General features: G+C 41.8%; 1 protein-coding gene and 1 long non-coding RNA gene across 14 annotated transcripts in view; one reads left to right on the top strand and one right to left on the bottom strand.

Annotated features, from left to right (window-relative positions):
* Nucleotides 1-18,320, top strand: part of AKAP13 (A-kinase anchoring protein 13) — a 343,304-nt gene that overhangs the window by 211,167 nt on the left and 113,817 nt on the right. The window contains exon 1 of one of the 13 annotated variants that reach the window (XM_082388887.1): nt 13,299-13,529. The exons of the other annotated variants lie outside the window; for them this stretch is intronic. Coding sequence (XP_082245013.1) covers nt 13,449-13,529 — 81 coding nt within the window. The 5' untranslated portion in view covers nt 13,299-13,448. Of the gene's footprint in view, nt 1-13,298; nt 13,530-18,320 lie in introns of those variants that run through there. 13 annotated transcript variants of the gene reach the window in all.
* Nucleotides 535-12,383, bottom strand: LOC309627210. The gene is made up of 2 exons (XR_014243596.1): nt 5,399-12,383; nt 535-5,044 (listed from the first exon to the last, which is right to left on the bottom strand). It is a non-coding gene; the product is annotated as an uncharacterized lncRNA (long non-coding RNA).

Raw genomic sequence — 18,320 nt, forward strand, 5'->3', positions numbered from 1 at the left:
GAAATGTCTTTAAGTATTAGTAAATTGGCAAGTTCACAGTGGCAGATACAGGTTTTCAAAATTCTCATTTTCCCTTGAAAGTCTGAATTTTATCATCAGCAATAAATACTGCCAGTTGCTTCTTTTGAGAAACAGGTTCACTTTGTTCATTTTCAGGAAAATACGCAAGTGCTGAAGAGCCATGCTTCATTTGCCAGTCTTTCTTTCAAATAAAAATGTTGTTCCATGACAAAAGTGTCTGCATCGGCTCACAACTTAAAACAATTGCACAGGTGATTTTCCTCAAGACAGCTGTAATACCTCCATGACAGAAGTATTTTATGTCTACTTCCCATTTGTCACACAGAGTATTAAAAGGATGAGTATCTAAAGCTTGAAATTGAATGATATTAATAACGTTTACAGCTTCATCAAGGACATTCTGTGTGAAAATGTTTCTTTGTTTTTGTTTTTTTTTTGAAGCTGCTCATCAATCAGTGACATCCCTAGCTTCTTTTTTTTTTTTTTTTTTGCCCATTGACGGGGAGAGAAGCATTTCTCTTTTTATTTATTTATTTATTTATTTATGACTGTGTTGGGTCTTCGTTTCTGTGCGAGGGCTTTCTCTAGTTGCGGCAAGTGGGGGCCACTCTTCATCGCGGTGCATGGGCCTCTCATTATCGCGGCCTCTCTTGTTGCGGAGCACAGGCTCTAGACGCGCAGGCTCAGCAATTGTGGCTCACGGTCCCAGTTGCTCCGCGGCATGTGGGATCTTCCCAGACCAGGGCTCGAACCCGTGTCCCCTGCATTGGCAAGCAGACTCTCAACCACTGCGCCAGCAGGGAAGCCCGTTTTTGTTTTTTATACTACGAAGAACATGGTGACTGCTGGTTCACTTTGATACCGCTGCCTTGGTTTGTGCTAAGGCCTGTCAGTGCAAATGTCGACACAGTAAAAGGGGCAAATGACATCTTAGGATTACTGTGAAAATAGTTTCAACCCCACAGATGCCCTGAAGAGGTCTCTGGGCCCCTGAAGGTTTTGCAGACCACGTGTTGAGACCCGCTGCTCTGGCTCATGTTAGAGATTCTTGCTAAACTTTGTGGTGTGGCATGGACTTCACAGTCTGGCTCCTGAGATTACTCAGACGGTACCGTCAGCTCTGCTGTTCTGTTCCACAGTCCAGCTGCCAGCCACGCCAGACCCCTCTTTATCCACGAGGAATTCTCTGCCTGAAATGTATCCTTGGAGGCAACCTGGGTACTTACTCTTCGATTCTTTAAGACCCTTCTCAGAAGCGCTGTCCTGGGCTGCACTCCGCACTCTCTCAGGCCTCCCACGTACCCTTCTCTCACCATCTTTACCCTCTCTGGAGCATTGGGTGGTGGAACCGTGCTGGGAACCGTGAGGCCTGCGCAGTACCACACCTCCTGATAGGGACGCTGCCTTAGCCATGTTTCGTGGGCAGGGACCTGCCACAGTGTCTCACACACGATGGGCGTTTACAATGTAGGATGCCTGGTGGGTATCTTGAAAGAAAAAGAAACACAGGAAGAACTTTGGCAAGGCAGATTTCTAGTTAATTGACAGTTTTTTTGTAGGTACGACTTCAGTGGACTTTACCTAAGAGTATACTTCATTTATCAATTTCTCTCCTTAGGGCACTGATAACCTTTAGTAGTTCCGTTTCTTTTAAAATTCTATGTCCTGTTTTCATAGCAAATATATTTGAGGCTTTTACGTTTTGTTAGTTCAGCTTAAAAATGGTTTAATCAATATGGCAGGAGTTGCAACTAAAAACTAGGTGGAGAAAAGGAAGTTCCTCATTGATAACCCATTAATATGAGTATTTGGGATTGAACCTCTATGTAGAATTTGGAGAGTTGCCTTTGTAGTGACACAGAATAGGTCAAAGCTTCTTTGGGTTTATCGGTAAAAGGTTTAGAGGCATAGAGCCATTAGAATTCAGACCCAGGAAAACTCTACTTGTATGAAAGAAAGATAGCAACAGTAAGCTATATTAAATAATACTGTAATACTGTGCTCTTTTGAAGACTACTAAAACTTATTATTATCACATCCTCACAGGGAAGCAAAAGAGAAGTATTAATAATAATCTTATAGATGGCAAGTTGCAGGGACAGAGCAAGGCCTTCTCTGTGTCCTTCCTGCTCAGTGCTGGGGACTCAGGGGTTGACCCTCATAATACTTCATGCTCTTACCAGTTACTTACACTATCTCCATGGGTTCCCTGGTTTGTTAGATGCACTGTCCTTGACATAGTGCACAGCCAGTCAGTGCTGTGCAATCTTCTGAGCCATTAAACATACATACATATGCACACACATATTTTTGGAGAAATTATCAAAATGCTTCCATGAAACTTGGTCCTGAATTGACTGTTGTGTGCAGAGTATGTATATTTTTAAGTTTCGAGGGGAAGTTTTTTTTCTCTCTTCAGGGTTTATATTAAAAACATTCACATTAATTTTGAAAAGAGACAGGCACATTTAGGAAGGTACTGGGATATCAGTTGGTTAAAAATTATGAACAAATAAAATAGTAACCCCAAAATTAGTATGTATTTAGTCAGACAGATCTCCAGCATGGATAATCTTATAGAGCCCACCCAAACTGCAATTTTTATTTAAAAAAAAAAAAAAATTCAGGGTAGGCAGAGAATTCTGTTCTTTTACTTGCTGATTAAGTTCTGACATGTCCCATTTATTGATAAGGTCTAACTAATGCCATTTGTTTGTGGTGAGCAGAGTAGATCCCTTTTCTCTAGTGCGTGTCTCTGTATCAAAAATCCAGGGGTTGTATACATTTATGAATAAAGGAGCTTCTGAATCTAGGTTGCCTGCACCAGTTTGATCTACTCCTGAGAATGGGTTACCTTGCCTGAAAGTTCCTCTTCAGACAAAGAGATGGGTATTTACTCATTCACATAGGAACCGTTTGTTGAATGCTAAATAAGCCCCAGAACCTATAGGAAAGCCAAAGAAACAGATGTCTCGGTCCAAGAGACTTGTTCAACAGGTACCCAGATAACTGTGATAATCTGTGATTTAAGTGTGATAGGAGTGCTAACGCAGTTCTAATAGAGTTGGAGGAAGGACAGGGCCAGTTTTTTGTTTTTTGTTTTTTTAATACAGAATCACATTTTTAAAAAAATATTATTTATTTATTTTGGCTGCACCGGGTCTTCGTTGTGGCATGCGTGATCTTTTAGTTGCAGCATGCAGACTCTTAGTTGCGGCGTGCATGTGGGATCTAGTTCCCTGACCCAGGGATTGAACCCAGGCCCCCTGCATTGGGAGCATGGAGTCTTACCCACTGGACCTCCAGGGAAGTCCTGACAGGCCAGTTTTTTTGACTGAGGTGTTCAGTGGAGGTATCAGGATGTGATGGCATTTGAAGGGGTCTTAAAGACTTGACTGGTTTTGCTTCTGTGGTGAAGAACAGGAGGGCAAGGTCCAGGACGTGGAGGCAGCCAGATGTCACAGCTAATCTGAGCACAGTAAGTTGACTCGTGTGACTGCAGTGGAAGAGTTTTCCAAGGAGAGGTGAGAGGAGAGACCCGAGAGGCTGGCATGGTGCTAGGCTTTCCTCCCAGAGTCACCTCCAAGAGCCACATGCTTTCTGTCCCGATGGTGACACTGGTATTTCGGCCGTCTGGGTGGGGACTGTTCAGGGACACTTTGAGTTCCATCCAAATTAGGCACTTGGGGATTGGCCAGGAAAAATATCTATAAATATCTGTCTTTTACTTCTTTCCCTTTGCTTCAGATAAAGAGGCTTTTTTTCTTTTTTTTCCCAAGGCTAACTCTTCCATCTGAGTTCCCAGTCCTATCTTGACCTTAAATTGTAAAGAACTGTTTCTGTATAAAACAGCTCGGCATTCAGATGCATAGTAGCTCCTTTAGTCTTAGCTTCTGGGGCAGCTACCTACCTTCTCCACTTATCAGAGGAAAGAGAACCTAACTTTTCCCTCTGTCTGCTTTCCTGTCTCATGATACAAAATATTTTCAGAGAGAACATGGTGGTCTGAATCAAAGCAGAGCTGTTTTCTTCTTTCAGCTGTATCTTAAGTCAGAATTTTCAGTTACTTGTTTTTTTCTTATATGCTCCCTTGTAGACTGACTTAAATACCTCTTTAAAAAATAAGGCAAAGATGTAGCGATGATAATAAAATAAAAAATATTATAGCAACTAATACTTATATAGTACTCATGCCACAGGCATTATACAAAATACTTTATGTGTATTCATTCCTTTATTCCTCATAGCAACATTTTTCTTTTATCAATACTGTATGTCTTGGGACTTCCCTGGAGGTCCAGTGGTTAAGACTCCGCCTTCCAATGCACGGGACGAGGGTTCAGTCCCTGGTTGGGGAGCTAAGATCCCACATGCCTCATGGTGCGGTCAAAAATTAAAAAAAAACAAAAACAAAACAACTATATGTCTTTATTATTTTTATCTCTTGACAGTAGTGTTAAAAAGTAGGTTTTCTTCTTGAAGGATTTTTCTCTTTTCCCTTTGTTTTGTCTTTTGGACAGTTGATATAAAGAGCAAGTTATACCTCTTCATTTTTTGGGAAGGCTTGACTGTACTGGCGTGTGTTTGCCTGGGAGGGATGAGGGATGTCTTCCATGGGAAGCTGAGTCATTTTTTGGCTTGTCTGACTGACTGACTGTGGTAGAGCTGTTCTTTTTGCTGTGAAGTGAAAAATAAGAATAAGTCGGGTGACTAAAGTAGCACATTCTCATTTTATGTGAGATTCAAATTTTTCCTAAGGATATGGTTATTTTAAACACAAGTTTTCATGTCTGGCCAGGACTTTTATCCTTTAAATCTAGAACCTCTTTTAGACTACTCACCTTTTGTGTACGGTTAACACTGACAAACACTTTTTCTCTCCTTTAATAACTGAATCAGGTCAGCCTTTTGAAAAGTCTTAGGATTATGATTGTGGTAAGAAACGAATGCATAATCGGTAACTCAGCCAGCCTTTGGATGTCTAGTACCGTTTTTGGCACTCTGGGAGAGATTTAAAAAGTACCTGTTGGGGCTTCCCTGGTGGCGCAGTGGTTGAGAGTCTGCCTGTTAATGCAGGGGACGCGGGTTCGAGCCCTGGTCTGGGAAGATCCCACATGCCGCGGAGCAGCTGGGCCCGTGAGCCACAACTACTGAGCCTGCGCGTCTGGAGCCTGTGCCCCGCAACGGGAGGGGCCGCGATAGTGAAAGGCCCGCGCACCGCGATGAAGAGCGGTCCCCGCACCGCGATGAAGAGTGGCCCCCGCTTGCCGCAACTAGAGAAAGGCCTCGCACGAACCGAAGACCCAACACAGCCAAAAATAAATAATAAATAAATAAATAAAGTAGCTATAAAATTTAAAAAAAAAAAAAAAAGTACCTGTTGCCTTTAAGGAAGTCACCATTCTACTTAGAGTAAGACTAACATGCAGCAGCAGCAGCAGCAAGGAAGAACACAGGACAGAGCACCGTAAAGCCAGTGCGGCAGAGTCTAAGGACCATCTTAATTCACAGTACAGCGTTAGAAGGAGAGTTAGAGCAGGCAGAGAGCCTAACTAGAAAAGTGGGATTTGAAGGGTAGATTGTGGTTAAGGTGGAAGAGACACGGTAGTGAATTCCAGAAACCATGATTGTCCTAAGAGCCAGGGTCACTGAGGTAGGAAGAACCCCATATCCTAATTGTGGAACCTTGAGAGATCACCCATTTACTTTTCTTGAGGAATGACAGCAAATGAGATTGGATAAGGATCATGGCATAGTATGATATCCAGACAAGGGAGATCAGACTTGATGAGGCTAGAGACTTGTACAGCCTTTCTGAATTACAGCACAAATCATCCCGCTTCTGTGCTGGCACATCTTCGATGGCTCCCTGTTGCCTCTGAATAGAGTCTAAACTTTTTAGCACGGCATCATGTGCTCCCATAATCTAGCCTGTGAATGCTTTTGCAGGCCAGGGCCATAGCACTGCTCTCACAGGAATCTGATGCAGGTAGCAGACGGCTCGCTCGTCCTCTGTCCTACCTGTTGCGCATCAACGTCTGCACCGTCTCTCACAGTCTTCACTGGGGATGCCTGCCTCCTCCCTCCCATTTTCTCTCTTTCTGCTCCTTTATGTTAAACCACCACCTTCATGAAACTTTTCTGCCTAATCAGTTTAGTCAGAGATCTTTATTCCTTGCTGAAACCCTACATTTCATTTGTACTACCCATGCCGTCTTATATTTCATACCATTGCCCCTGCTGTGTTTCCTTGAGGTCCCAGAAATGTCTCATCCATCTTCATATCTCTCATAACACCTCACAGAGCACCATAACTTCGGCAGAGATTTAAATATTGTTGAACAGATAAATAAATTTGGCTAATATTAGCTAGTTGGCTACTAGTTGGCATGACATGCTGGTGATGACAGACTCCCATGAGGAAATTCTCGTCCATAATTGTCAGTGTTGTTTCCCTGACCTCATTGCCTTTGTTTATAGAATGAGGTTTGTTCTTATTTCCATAGATGATCATATGGAAAGGGAGTTTCTTACTTGTTGGCCGTTCCTTCTGTTTCCATTTCCTTGCCAAAACACTGTCCGCCCTCCTTCCCTGCTCTAGCTATTATGAAACCTCTGTTCATATTCCTGGCCAAGGTGCAGTGTGTGCACTCAAGTGTTCTCTTTTGGTCTCTGTGGCAGGATCTCTTGGAAAGAATTGAAAGAACGGGCATAGAACTCACTTTGTGTTAATGGTCCGTTTTCTCTGTTAATGCTTCATTTACTTCTCAGAAAGTTTTTTACACACTAAAGTGTTTATTTCCAGGTTAGCCATCCTGTAGCAACCATTTTTTTATGATTCACTAAGGCACTTTGTCTGAAGGGTAAAATGTCTTAAGAGAAAACTGGAAAAAGCGAATGAAGTGTACAGGCAGAACTTAAATTTTCCCCTGTGAAATGGTAGAATATTGAAATTCAGCTTTCATCACTCTACTACTACACCAGAACTTGCCCTCACCAAGCAAGGTCCATGAAACATTTACATAGCAAAACCCAGATCTCTCATTGGCTTGACTTTTTCACAACATTTGGCACTGTTTACCATTCTTTCTTTCTGTTTCCTCGATGTCACATCTGTGTGTTGGTTTCCAAATTGGTGTGCCCAGCCCCAGCTGTTCTCCCGAGCTCCAGACACAGACGTTTATGTTACATCTAAAGGGAGATGTTCTTGTGGTACCCTGTGATTCCTCTATTCTGGCACTTCTCACACACATTATTGTAACTATTTAATGTCTGTCTGGTTCTCTGTTATATTCTCAGTGCCAAAAATAGGTGTTCAGTGAATATTTGTCTAATGATTGAACGAATTTCATTTACTGAAAAGCTTGTTGAAGATTCAGGACAGTGACACATGAGAAGTTGTAGTTTACAATCACAACAGTATTATGGATTTTCCATGTAAAACTTCTTGGTTGTTTAAATTGTTACTGATAGTAAATTTGCCCTTTTTAGCATCCTTAGCAGTCTAGGTTTTTAAAATACTAATGTATTTTAAAGCCACATTCCTTGGGAAACTGAAAATTCAACCTAAAAAAATTAAATGTTTACAGATTATCTAGTACACTTTAAACAAGGAAAGATGTAAAGTGAGTTTTACAATAAAATCACAAGATTATAGTATGGAGGAGACCTGTTTTGACACATCCAACTAAGAAAAGATATGAGAAGTGACTTACTTCACCACAAGCTTATATACTTCTAATGGTGTGGTATTCGTGTTAAGAAAGCCAGTTGGATCTTAAACATCCCAGTGTACTCAACACCAGAGGGTTTTGTTTTGGTGTTCGCATCACAAGAAGGACACCGACTAACTAGAGAGCCCTCAGTCGGGTACCCTGTGGCATGAGGAACAGTTGTGGGAACCATGATCCAGAAGAGAAGCTTTGAGGAGGGTAGCGAGTCGTAATAAGTATCTTCAGATATTTGAAATGCTGCCATAAGAAGTAACTAATGTTTGTTCCCAAGAGGAGAACTAGGAACACTATACCCATTCATTCTAAAGGAGACCCAGAGAACAGTTGTCAGTATCCAGAAATCTTTTAGTCTCTATGCTGGCTGTGTTCATTCTGATTATTATAACACATTACCAATAGTGAGAAGCTATTAAAAAAATTAAATATCAAGTATTAAAATGTTGGCAAAGAAGTTGAGTCCGTTTAATGTAATGACACACTTTCTACCTGTACTTTCTAAAATTAGGAACCATTTGTCATTTTTATTGCAAAAATAAAATCTTTTTCTATCCTTTGGCATTTGTATAAAATCAAATGTAAGAATGCCAATGATATGAATAACAAATTCTAAGTTTTCTTTCCTCAAATTTTAACTTAACATTTTCTCCATGATAGTTTCATTTCTTTCAGTTTAGGGGATTACTCACCGCAAAATAAGATGCATATGGAAAGAAAGATTTACAGAACCGAGTTTAATGCAGACTCGTTTTATTAGCTGTGTGACCTGATACAACTGACTTAAACTCTGAGTGCGACTTTTCTGCATCTGTAGACAGTGATGTTTCACCCTATAGCTTTTTATGAGGAATAACTGAAATTGTACATGTGGAAGCACATGGCATACAGGAAGCACTCAGTGAATGTTGTTGTTATTAATAAATCTTGCCCCAGAAGACTTGTCCTAGAGTTTAAACTATCCTATCACCACTTTTCCAGATGGATTCTGATTCGGCTGTCTCCCTTTCTCCCCTCCTCCTGCCTTTTATTTCACCAAGTTGTTGGTAATTTTAGTAAAATTTAACATTTGTGTGCTTGTTCCACGAGACCTATTTCCTGTGAGGAGCACAGGTTGGTGAAGAGACATTTTTAAAGCTTTGTCTTGTCTTACTTCCATCTTAATTACTTTTTGCTATTGTCATTGTTGTCAAACAACCTGCTGCTACCAGCTAAATTGTGTTAAGGTTTCTTCTTGAAGAAGTCAAGAAAGGGTTAAGGCAGAGGAGCTGCCTGCTGCCACGGGATGGTAGTTTGAGGAGAATTGCTGGTTGACTGGTTGCTTGCCCTTTAGGCCTTCCCCTTCTCCTTTATTCTTTTAACCTTCTTGAAACCTACAAATCTGGGAGTGGAAGAAAAGCCAGGGGAGTGGGGGCCTTAGGCCTCCCTCTCCTGGACCAGTAGTGCTTAAACACCTAAATTGAAATGAAAAAGGAAATGCTCGCTGGAAACAATGCAGCTGTTGTAAATAATTCCCATCTTCTCTCAATTACTCAAACATCTTATTTGGAGCAGACTGTTATTTTAAGCAGACTGCAGTTGCTCACGCGGAGGCTATAATAATAAAAATAATACAGTGTTTTATCTATATTTTAGTAAACTTTGCCACTAACAAATGTGTAGCTCTGGATGACCTCACTATTTTTTAAGTTAATGAAGTCATAGGTTAATGAAAATTGTTGACTGTGGTAGACGTTTCCTTCCTTTTCACATGAAAAGTGGAGGTGGAAAATATAATTAAGCAAGAGTATACTACATGTTTTCTACAACAGGTTTTGAGAGAATTTCTCAATCCCTTTTTCTTTTTCCTCTGCATCTACCCACATCCTATGAGCTATATGGCAAGTGATAAAGATTTGTTAGTCTCAGACTGACCGTATCTGATCAAGAAGGAACTTCAGATACGATCTAGTGTCCAGCCCTTCTCATTTTCCAGTTCTGGAAGCCCAGGTCCAAGAGTCAAACTAATTATCCCAGGATGCTCAGTGAGATAGTGGCACACCTAGGAATGGAAAGAACCTTTGATTTTCACCTTGTGCTCCTTGCGGAGATGAAACTGATCATTGGTGGGTCTTTTAGCCAGTGACATGCTACTACTTTATGTTCACTTTGGGGTACAGGACAAATGTTTTAGTAGCAGTAGACACCCCCCTCCCCGCCCCAGTGCTTGCTGGCCTTTGTGTTCTGTTTGGATCTTTCATATACCCACTAAGTGGTGTCCTAATTCAGAAACTTTGCTGTGAGACTTTAAATAGGGTTCTGCCTTAACTGAAACAAAAGGAGCCAAGTAGAGTTGACCCATAAGAATGCTGAAATAATTTGGGTAAGGGTTAGACCTTCAGAATTAAATATCAAGGGAAAATTTAATTCATGAACAGAAATGCTCTAGTTAACTTCAAATGCATAAAATATTTTTCTACTTCATTTTCTGGAATCTTTAAGAATATATGTTGGGTCTGTGGTATGAACAGACTTTATGCACTTGAAGCTTCTATTGAAGAACGTAGGGCTCCTTGTTGTGGCTGGAGGGTGGGATGGAGGACACAGAAAGAAGGGAGATATAATTAATCTTGTGAATAATTACTATTGTAAGAGGTTGTGAATAATAAACATGTTTTACTACAAGTTCCCAAAATTAAAGAAAAGGAGAATATTCTCAAAATGAAAATTCATAGGTATCAGCTCTATGGTTTGGATGTAAAATGATTGGTTTCTGTGTTTCAAAATCCTAACAGAGTAACTGTTCAGTGGTTCCAGATGTTTTTGATAAAAACTTGGAATTGTCACATCAGCAGCAAAAGCACAGGACTACAGACTCAAGTCTTCTGTGGAGAGTGCTTGAACAAATCCAGAGGGGAAAGCAAAACAGACTCTCCTCCACCCCCACCCTCTGCACCCCCCCCCACCCGAGTATGTGTTCCCTACCCAGAGAATTTGTTCTCCAAGAAGGAACAAAATACTCAAGGACAATTCCAAATCCTTTTAATATGTTTATGTGTACAGAGAAAGTAGGAAGTCTCGATTTCCAGCCTGTAGCACACAGCGAGCAGATCATCAGAAATACAAAAATTAATCTATTTGTCTCAAAACAGTAATCTCAGCCATTTCAGACAATTGTATAACTTTGAAAGAGGTTTCTAATTATATAAACTTCTTGAGGACAGAGACCTTGTTCTTTGTTTCTTTTGTTTGCCTTTGCTGCAAGGCACAAAATATCTGTTAAATCAGTATAGATTATTTAAGTCAGGAGTTACATGAGGTTGGGAATAGAAAGGCTCTGTGGTGATTAAAGCATCTATGATCCTTAGGGAGATGCCTGGGAACCTTGGAGGCAGGAAACATTTGATTCTAATTAAAACAGAAGGGAGGGGCAGTGAGGAATAAACCATATTGAGGACAGAGGGGTGGCAGCTTTGTGTTTATATGGGGAGGAAGGAGAGTTCTAAATTATTGCTTGGTGAAAGTTCATACAGAAAAGATAATAAACTATCCATTTTCCCCTACACTAAAGCCTAAAGGGCCTTTCGATTTGTGCCCTAGACCACATAGTTTCAGAGTAGTTGTAAATCCCTGTGCAGGTTCCCACCCTTTTGGTAAGCCTGAGCTAGAATTTTATTTACAGCTTTCTAATCTCTCTCTAATCATCTGTTTCTACTGTTTCCCATCCTCACTCTAATGAAAAGCAACATCTGGTTCACTGTCCACGTTGGTAGCATCACAGAACTAGGCTCAGTGGGGACGTGTGGGGAAGGGGAGGGGCTGTCTACCTCCCTGCGGTGGATGCAACAGTGTGGGATTGGGCTCAGCGGCTGCGGTGTGTTAGGTAGAGGGAGAGATGTGGTGTGTTAGGTAGAGGGGGAGATGCGTACTAGCAGGACTCGCTGCCTTGCTCTCCTTGAGCTGGTTAGCTACTTGAATGCCTGACCAGAGGAAATGGTGACTCATCAGACCTTCTCTACCCCTTTCATAGCTCCTGGAAAGCCTCATCACCAGCTCTGTTTGTGATATTGACAGGAATTTAAGTATTAAATCTCTTTTTTCCTTCTACTTGTGATGTTTGAGTCCCCTCATTCACACTCTAGCCAAGGACTCCTCTGACCACTTGAGGAAAATGCCAGCTGCCTAATGCTCCTAGAAGGAGAACATCTTTGGAGTTTTCCTTTCTCCACTCTTCCCTTTTTGTCCCCCTCAGTTCCTTCTCCTTTCCCTCCCAGATCATTTGTGACCCAGGTAAGAAAATGAATTCTGGAACAGGTCTGCCCCTGAGAATCTTGGCTAGGGTGGGGCTGGAGGGCTCTTGAATAGTAAGAGAGCGGGTACATGGAGTGGTGGAGCCACACTCCGGGCTCAGTTAATGTGAGTGGTGGCTTTCAAAGCCTTGTCAGTCACTTCTGTAACTCCTTCTGGATCCTGGAAACATAGCCCTGAAATATTGGCTAGCATTTTTCTCATATTAAATCACTGACTTGCGTTTGGCAGGGAGATGCAGTGTCTGCCTTGTGTAGTTTCAATTTCCCCGATTTCGTGGAACAGATAATTGTGTTGAACTTGCCTGTGGTGTTTAGGATGACACCCCCTCCCTCTATTACCATACCTCCCCCGACATCAAAGCGCTTGGGGTGCATCTGGAAATGCCTGACAGAGCCTTTTTCATAGGGAACAGTGTGAGGAGGAGAAAGGGGAGGAGGAGGAAACGGGTTGGAAAAGGAAGCCTTGTTTTTCTCTTCTTCGTCTGTGGATGAATCATGTTCCCACCACTGCCATTAGGTTTTCAAGCTTCCGAGGCTGCTGGTGCAGAGCTGAAAGGGCAAGTAGTGACGTTCCTGAGAGGGAGGGAAAAGGGGTGAGGGGTCTGGGGTAGGGAAGGGCCAGCGCCCAAGAAGGGAGGGAGCAAGAAGGGAGGAGTGGTCTTTTTTTTTTTTTCCCCCCTCCTTTCGCTCTGCTGTCATTAGATATTTTCAACTGAAATCAGAACCAAGCCCTACCGCCTGGCGAGCAAGAGGCTGACTACAGACTCTTTACTTTGAACAGAATCTCAGAGCTTCAACTTTTTTTTTTTTTTTTCCTGTAAAGGAAAAATTGATTTTCCTTGTCTTTGTTTTTGTTTTATAAGCAAGAAGAGGATTTAATGAGAGAATTTTTTCCTATCATCCCTTCAAATTAGAGTTGTCTTCCCTTCTCTCTTTCTCTTTTCCTGACGAAGTACATACTGGATTTTTATTGCCTGCTTTGGGCTATTCCACCACGTGCGTCAGCCGTTATGTGTAGCCGGTTAATTCTTAATTTTTCCACTGGAATTATCGCCAGTGATGGAAATGGTGTGTGCTTCTCTTTCGGTCAAGATCTGCCTAAAGTATAGCATCTGGAAGCATTTATTGTTCATATTGTGAATTGTAAATTGTAAATTCATCATCCCAGTGCTCTGAAGTTGCCAGGAAGTTCTCAGTCTGTTCAAGGAATTGGGATCCTGCTTGGTTTTCTTTAATTCATTTTTTGACCCTTTGAGGGTTTTCTACACAGAGGAGTCTGGAAGTCGTAAATCCCCTCCAGCTCACGGTAAGAAATTTGGAGCTCTGGACTTGGCGGGAGCACGGTGGTCCCCCAGGTTGACAGTGGGTACGTCTCCTGCATCTTACTTCCTCTCTTCTGCATTTGGACAAAATGTATGAACGGCACAAGAGGCGCTACAGCCTATGTGACATCTCCAAGGTGGACAGGACTGTGGACGTGGTGTTGCTGAAGGTAAGGGGCCACACTCCATCCACTCCAAAGCTCTCAGGCTCTTCTGTCTCTGAATCCAGTAGCTGGATTCCCTGGCCCCCCTGTATTGGGAGAACGTCTGAGAAGTGTGTGTTTGTGAACAGTGGGGAGTGCTGGGTTGGGTTGGTGATTTTAAGGTTCTTAGCAGAATATCTGAACAGAAACAGTGGGGACTTCAGAATCAGCATTGAGCCACTTACTGTTTCAGTGTCATTTGACTTGCTTTAAAATGGATTCTTATGCTCAGGAGAACCTCATACTCTTGAAAATCACAGATGGAGAAATTCACCTTCAGAGTTGCCCTTTCCTCAGATGTCTGTGTCCCTCTGTCCCTGTCATCCCCACCCCAGGCCCCCATCTGGAGGGGTATCTTTCTCTGTCAGTCTCTTTCCTTCTGCCTCTGTCTCTTTGTCTTTTGCCTGAGTCTTTTCTATCTGTTGTTTCTGCTGTCTCTCCTCACAGCTCTGAGGGGAAAGATAGACAGTACTTACTTCCTTTGGAAGGATCTCCAGTCCATCTATTTATTAAAGTGGCAAAGTGGCCCCTTTGGCTTGGTTTGACTGCTGTTCAGGTCTAGCCTTTGAATGTTAATAGCTGTATTTGTTTGTTTTCTCCCATTAGTGATGCTGAGTGTCTAAGCAGGATGGGGGCGGAGACTCTGGATGGCTGATTGCTCACAGAAGGCATCCTTGAATCTAAAATTAGTAAGGACTCCTCCAGCCATAAGATGGGAGTCTGGGAATGTTGGACGACTCACGGAGCACTTTTTGGAAGTTTAGCAGTTTTCTGGCAAAGGCAGGGGAAATTGGAAGCCAAGCAAGTGCTTCACAGTTGCCAAGAGAACCTCAGTACCTGAACTTGTGAAGGTGTGGAGCCGGGGGAGTCCAGGCAAAGTAGTAATGTATCGCCCTGGTCAGGGAAATAGTGGAGCTCTTGTACTGATTTATCAATTCAGTGTATTACTTGAGACTCCTTAATTCTTTTCATTGGTCCGTTGAGGCCAAGAAACGGCTCAGAAGGCTAGACACAGAAGTCAGTGAAATGACACTACCATGCCAGACGAGGGGCTAGGTGCAGGAGTTGTGACTGTGGAGGGAGTGCTGTCTGTCCCTCCATGATCGCTGTCAGGTGGTGGTTTGATATGCCAGGCCGAGGCTGAGAGCAGTGGGCAACTTGGCATTTTGAACTTGATCCGAGATATTATTCATTTTAGTTTCTCTGAAATGTGATTTCCGCTGTGAAATCACAGTCATGTTTTAAAATTTTTGTCCTCATGTTTAGGAGAGCCTAGTTTTTAGAACCTTTATATGCTTGACTCTTTATGATTTTACCTGTCTGGGGGAAAAAAGAAAGAAGGAAGAGAGGGGAGGGAGGATAGAAAATCTCAATCTGAGTATCACAAGGAGTATGGTACATTTAAAATAGTGCTAAAATGTTCAGTACTCTTCACTCTCATGGGGCATGAAAGCCCTCAGGAATGGGTCTGAATTAGCACAGCCTTATTGGCCTCGTAGATGCTGTTTTGCAGTTTTAACAAAACACTTTTATGTATGTTATTTCGTTTGAGACTGACTGGTCGGGCAGCAACGGTTCCCCCGCCCCTTCATATGAAGAGATTGAGGATTCTCCTGAGCCAGGGTGAGGAACGTAAGGGACTTGAGTGGTGTGATTTTTTTTCCACAAGGCCACAGCTAATAAAGGACATAATTAGGTTTTTTTTTTAGATGTACCTGTGTTTGTATTATTTTTTTGCACCATACGGCCCTTACGTAATGAAAGATTTTCAGTAGAGGAAACTTCACTTCTCAGAAAGTAGGCATTTATTACAAATAAGTAAACACCAAGAGTCCTTAAAATATGCTATTTCCAGTTTGAAATGAGATGGGTGAGTTTGGTGCTGATTCTTTGCTTTGGAGACAGAGAAGGTGACATCACTGAGAGCTCTACATGAAAACTATGTTAACGACCTGTTCGATGTCAGACATGCTAGGTCCAAGGGGCACACGGGTCTTTAAAGTCCTCGTATTGCTTAAAGACAGGCAAGTAAATAGAGAAACAAAAAGTACAGATTACTGTTAGTGATTTGATAGAAATAACCAGTGTGCTCTGTGGGAATAATGGGAATCGTATTTCAGAGAGAAGATCTTTCTGAGGTGCTGACATTTAAAAAACTGTTCTCCAGAGGATAAAGAGATGCTGGAGCTATACCGAGGGAAGGCGTTCCAGAAAGAAGGAACGGCAGATACAGAGGCCCTGAGGTAGGGAAGAATGGGCAGGGCCATTGTGATGAGAAAATACTGAGCAAGCGGGGTGGAGTCATAAGCAGGCCCTGGAAGGGCTGGGCCTTGACAGCCATGGTGAGGAGTTTGCTTTGCTTAGATATGTTACTTCTCTATTTTTTTAGAAGATCATTCCGGCATGTGGGAGTCACTTAGGCTGCCATTATGGTGGTCCAGGCATGATGAAATGGCTTTGTGGTCTGAAGTGGTAGTAAGTGGATGGGTATGAGATACAGGCATTTAATTTTTACATCATTCCTAGTATTTGTCTCATTTTACATATGGAAAAACAGATTCGGATAGTCAGTAATTTTCCAAAGTTCTCACAGCTCACACATAGTAGGTAATAGGATGCAACCCCAGATCTGATTGTTTTCAAAGTTCATGTTTTTTCTTGCTACCCTAGGTCTCCTCTTTGAGTCGGCCAATTCCTCTTATTACATGAATATGTATATCAACTTTTATTTATATATATATATGTATTTTTAAAAATCTTAAACTTTTTCTATCGGAAGAAGTCTTAGAAGTTACCGCAAGCACTTTTTTTCCCGGTGCGGGAATTCGTTCTACAACACTTTGGACAGGTGCATGATCTCATCTAAATTCATTTTGCCACACAATTTTTGGAATGATTTTTAATCATTCAGAAGTGGTCTCCAATTATCTTCCATTTTGAATTTGTGTCTTTAATCAGTGTTTTTCTAAAAAAAATAATTATATTGGGTGTATATGCCACTTCAGTTCTCAAGTGATCATGTATATTTTCTCACTCCTTTTCTGTGGAAGATTGCTTTATTTTATAGTAAGGAGTTTGTCATTTTTTCATCTACTCACTATATCTAAACAGTGTCCCTCATTCGTACTAAATGCTCAGTAAGTTTTGTTAATTGAATGAGTTAATCTTTTAATATCTGTTCATGTTATGCAAACTATACTTAATATACTGATGAGATTGGGGTAAGAACAGAGAGATGAATTATGACAGTCATCACAAAATTTAGATTGTGAGCCTATCCCTTTGGTATCACACATTTACAACTCCAGTCCCTCCCATTGGCATCTGAATAATTCACTGTAGATTAACTTGAAGATTCTGATCCTCTTTTATATACCCATACTTTCTTGGGCTTATTCCGCATTCTGATCTGTTCCCTTTGTCAGTTCTGTACAGTTAGTTTCATGGTAGCTTTTCTGCATCAAAGCCATCTCTTAGGATTTCCCTAAGGCTGGGCACACTGGTCTTTATCCTCAGATCAGCTCTTGCTTCCCATCATCAGCCCCCAGCATCCTCTGAAATCTTGCCTCCTTTCTGAATTTTTTTCTAAATAATAAGGTGTAGGTTGATAGTATCCTTTGGTCACCCATGCTGTCATCCCCCAGCCCAGTACATGCATACACACTTCTCTTCCTCACCATATTGGTTACCCGTCTCCCCCAGTGCATATATGCCTTCTGGCTCTTATGATTGATAAGTGGTTGGTAACTATGAATCATGTGCACAGAATGGGATAAGGAAGAATTTTAATTGTTGGCAGAGGCCCTTTGGTATCAACATGCCCATTTTCCTCAGCATCCTTCAAAAAGCTAGTGTTGAGCTCACAAGTTGGTGAATGATAGGACCCTTTGTCTGACGCGGTTCAGTAGCTAACTCATGAGCGCATTGAGTAAGAGACCACTCCTAACACAAGAGGTTACCAAGTGTCAGGAACTTACTGCAAAACTAGCATAGCAGAAAGAGGGGAGTCGGAATCTAGGATTAACTGCTGACTTAAACTGATTTTAGTCCAGGGACCATTTCTGTTTTACTAGTTTTATTACTTTGGGTACCTGGAAAAACATTGCCAACTAATAATAACATGATTTTTCATGTTAGGGATGATTTATTGAGAACTTACTTTGTCACTAGTAATTCAGAGTATCAGATGAATGGTTAAAAGATTTGCAACCATGTTTTGCGTGCATTGAATAAAAATGTTCACAGAGGAGGATGACCCCCTCCCCATCCTTGATGTTTGGGCAGGCCACCTGAGCTCATTAGTGAAAGCGCAGAAGGAGTAGTTTGTCTTTAACTCCAGTGTCATTTTCCAGAGAAATACACATCCTTTAAAAAGTTTACTTGTTTTAAGACACTTCCATGCTGCTTCAGACAAAAGACATAAGGAGGCTAAGGATTGAAGACAACTATGCCTGTCTGCTCAGTTACACTCAGATTCCCTGAAAAGACTTTGACTCAAGTGTTGGCTTCCATGTCCGGATGGAGGGGTTTTTGCTTCCTTTTGTTCAGCCTTGTAACTCTGGCTAGATCTCCTGAGACAGTTGCAGAGGAAGTAAATACAGGCAATGGCTGGGAAGGCTGGGTGTAACCATGAGCTGTATTATTAGGATGTTCAGATATAAACAGTAGCAGAAACACTGCCAAAAAACAAAAGAGTTCTCTCTCCACTGAAAATATGTACAACTCTATTTTCAGACCGATGGGAACGCAACTTAGGTG

Source organism: Balaenoptera borealis, assembly GCF_965194805.1.
Source record: "Balaenoptera borealis genome assembly, chromosome: 3".
NCBI classification, from domain to species: Eukaryota; Metazoa; Chordata; class Mammalia; order Artiodactyla; family Balaenopteridae; genus Balaenoptera; species Balaenoptera borealis.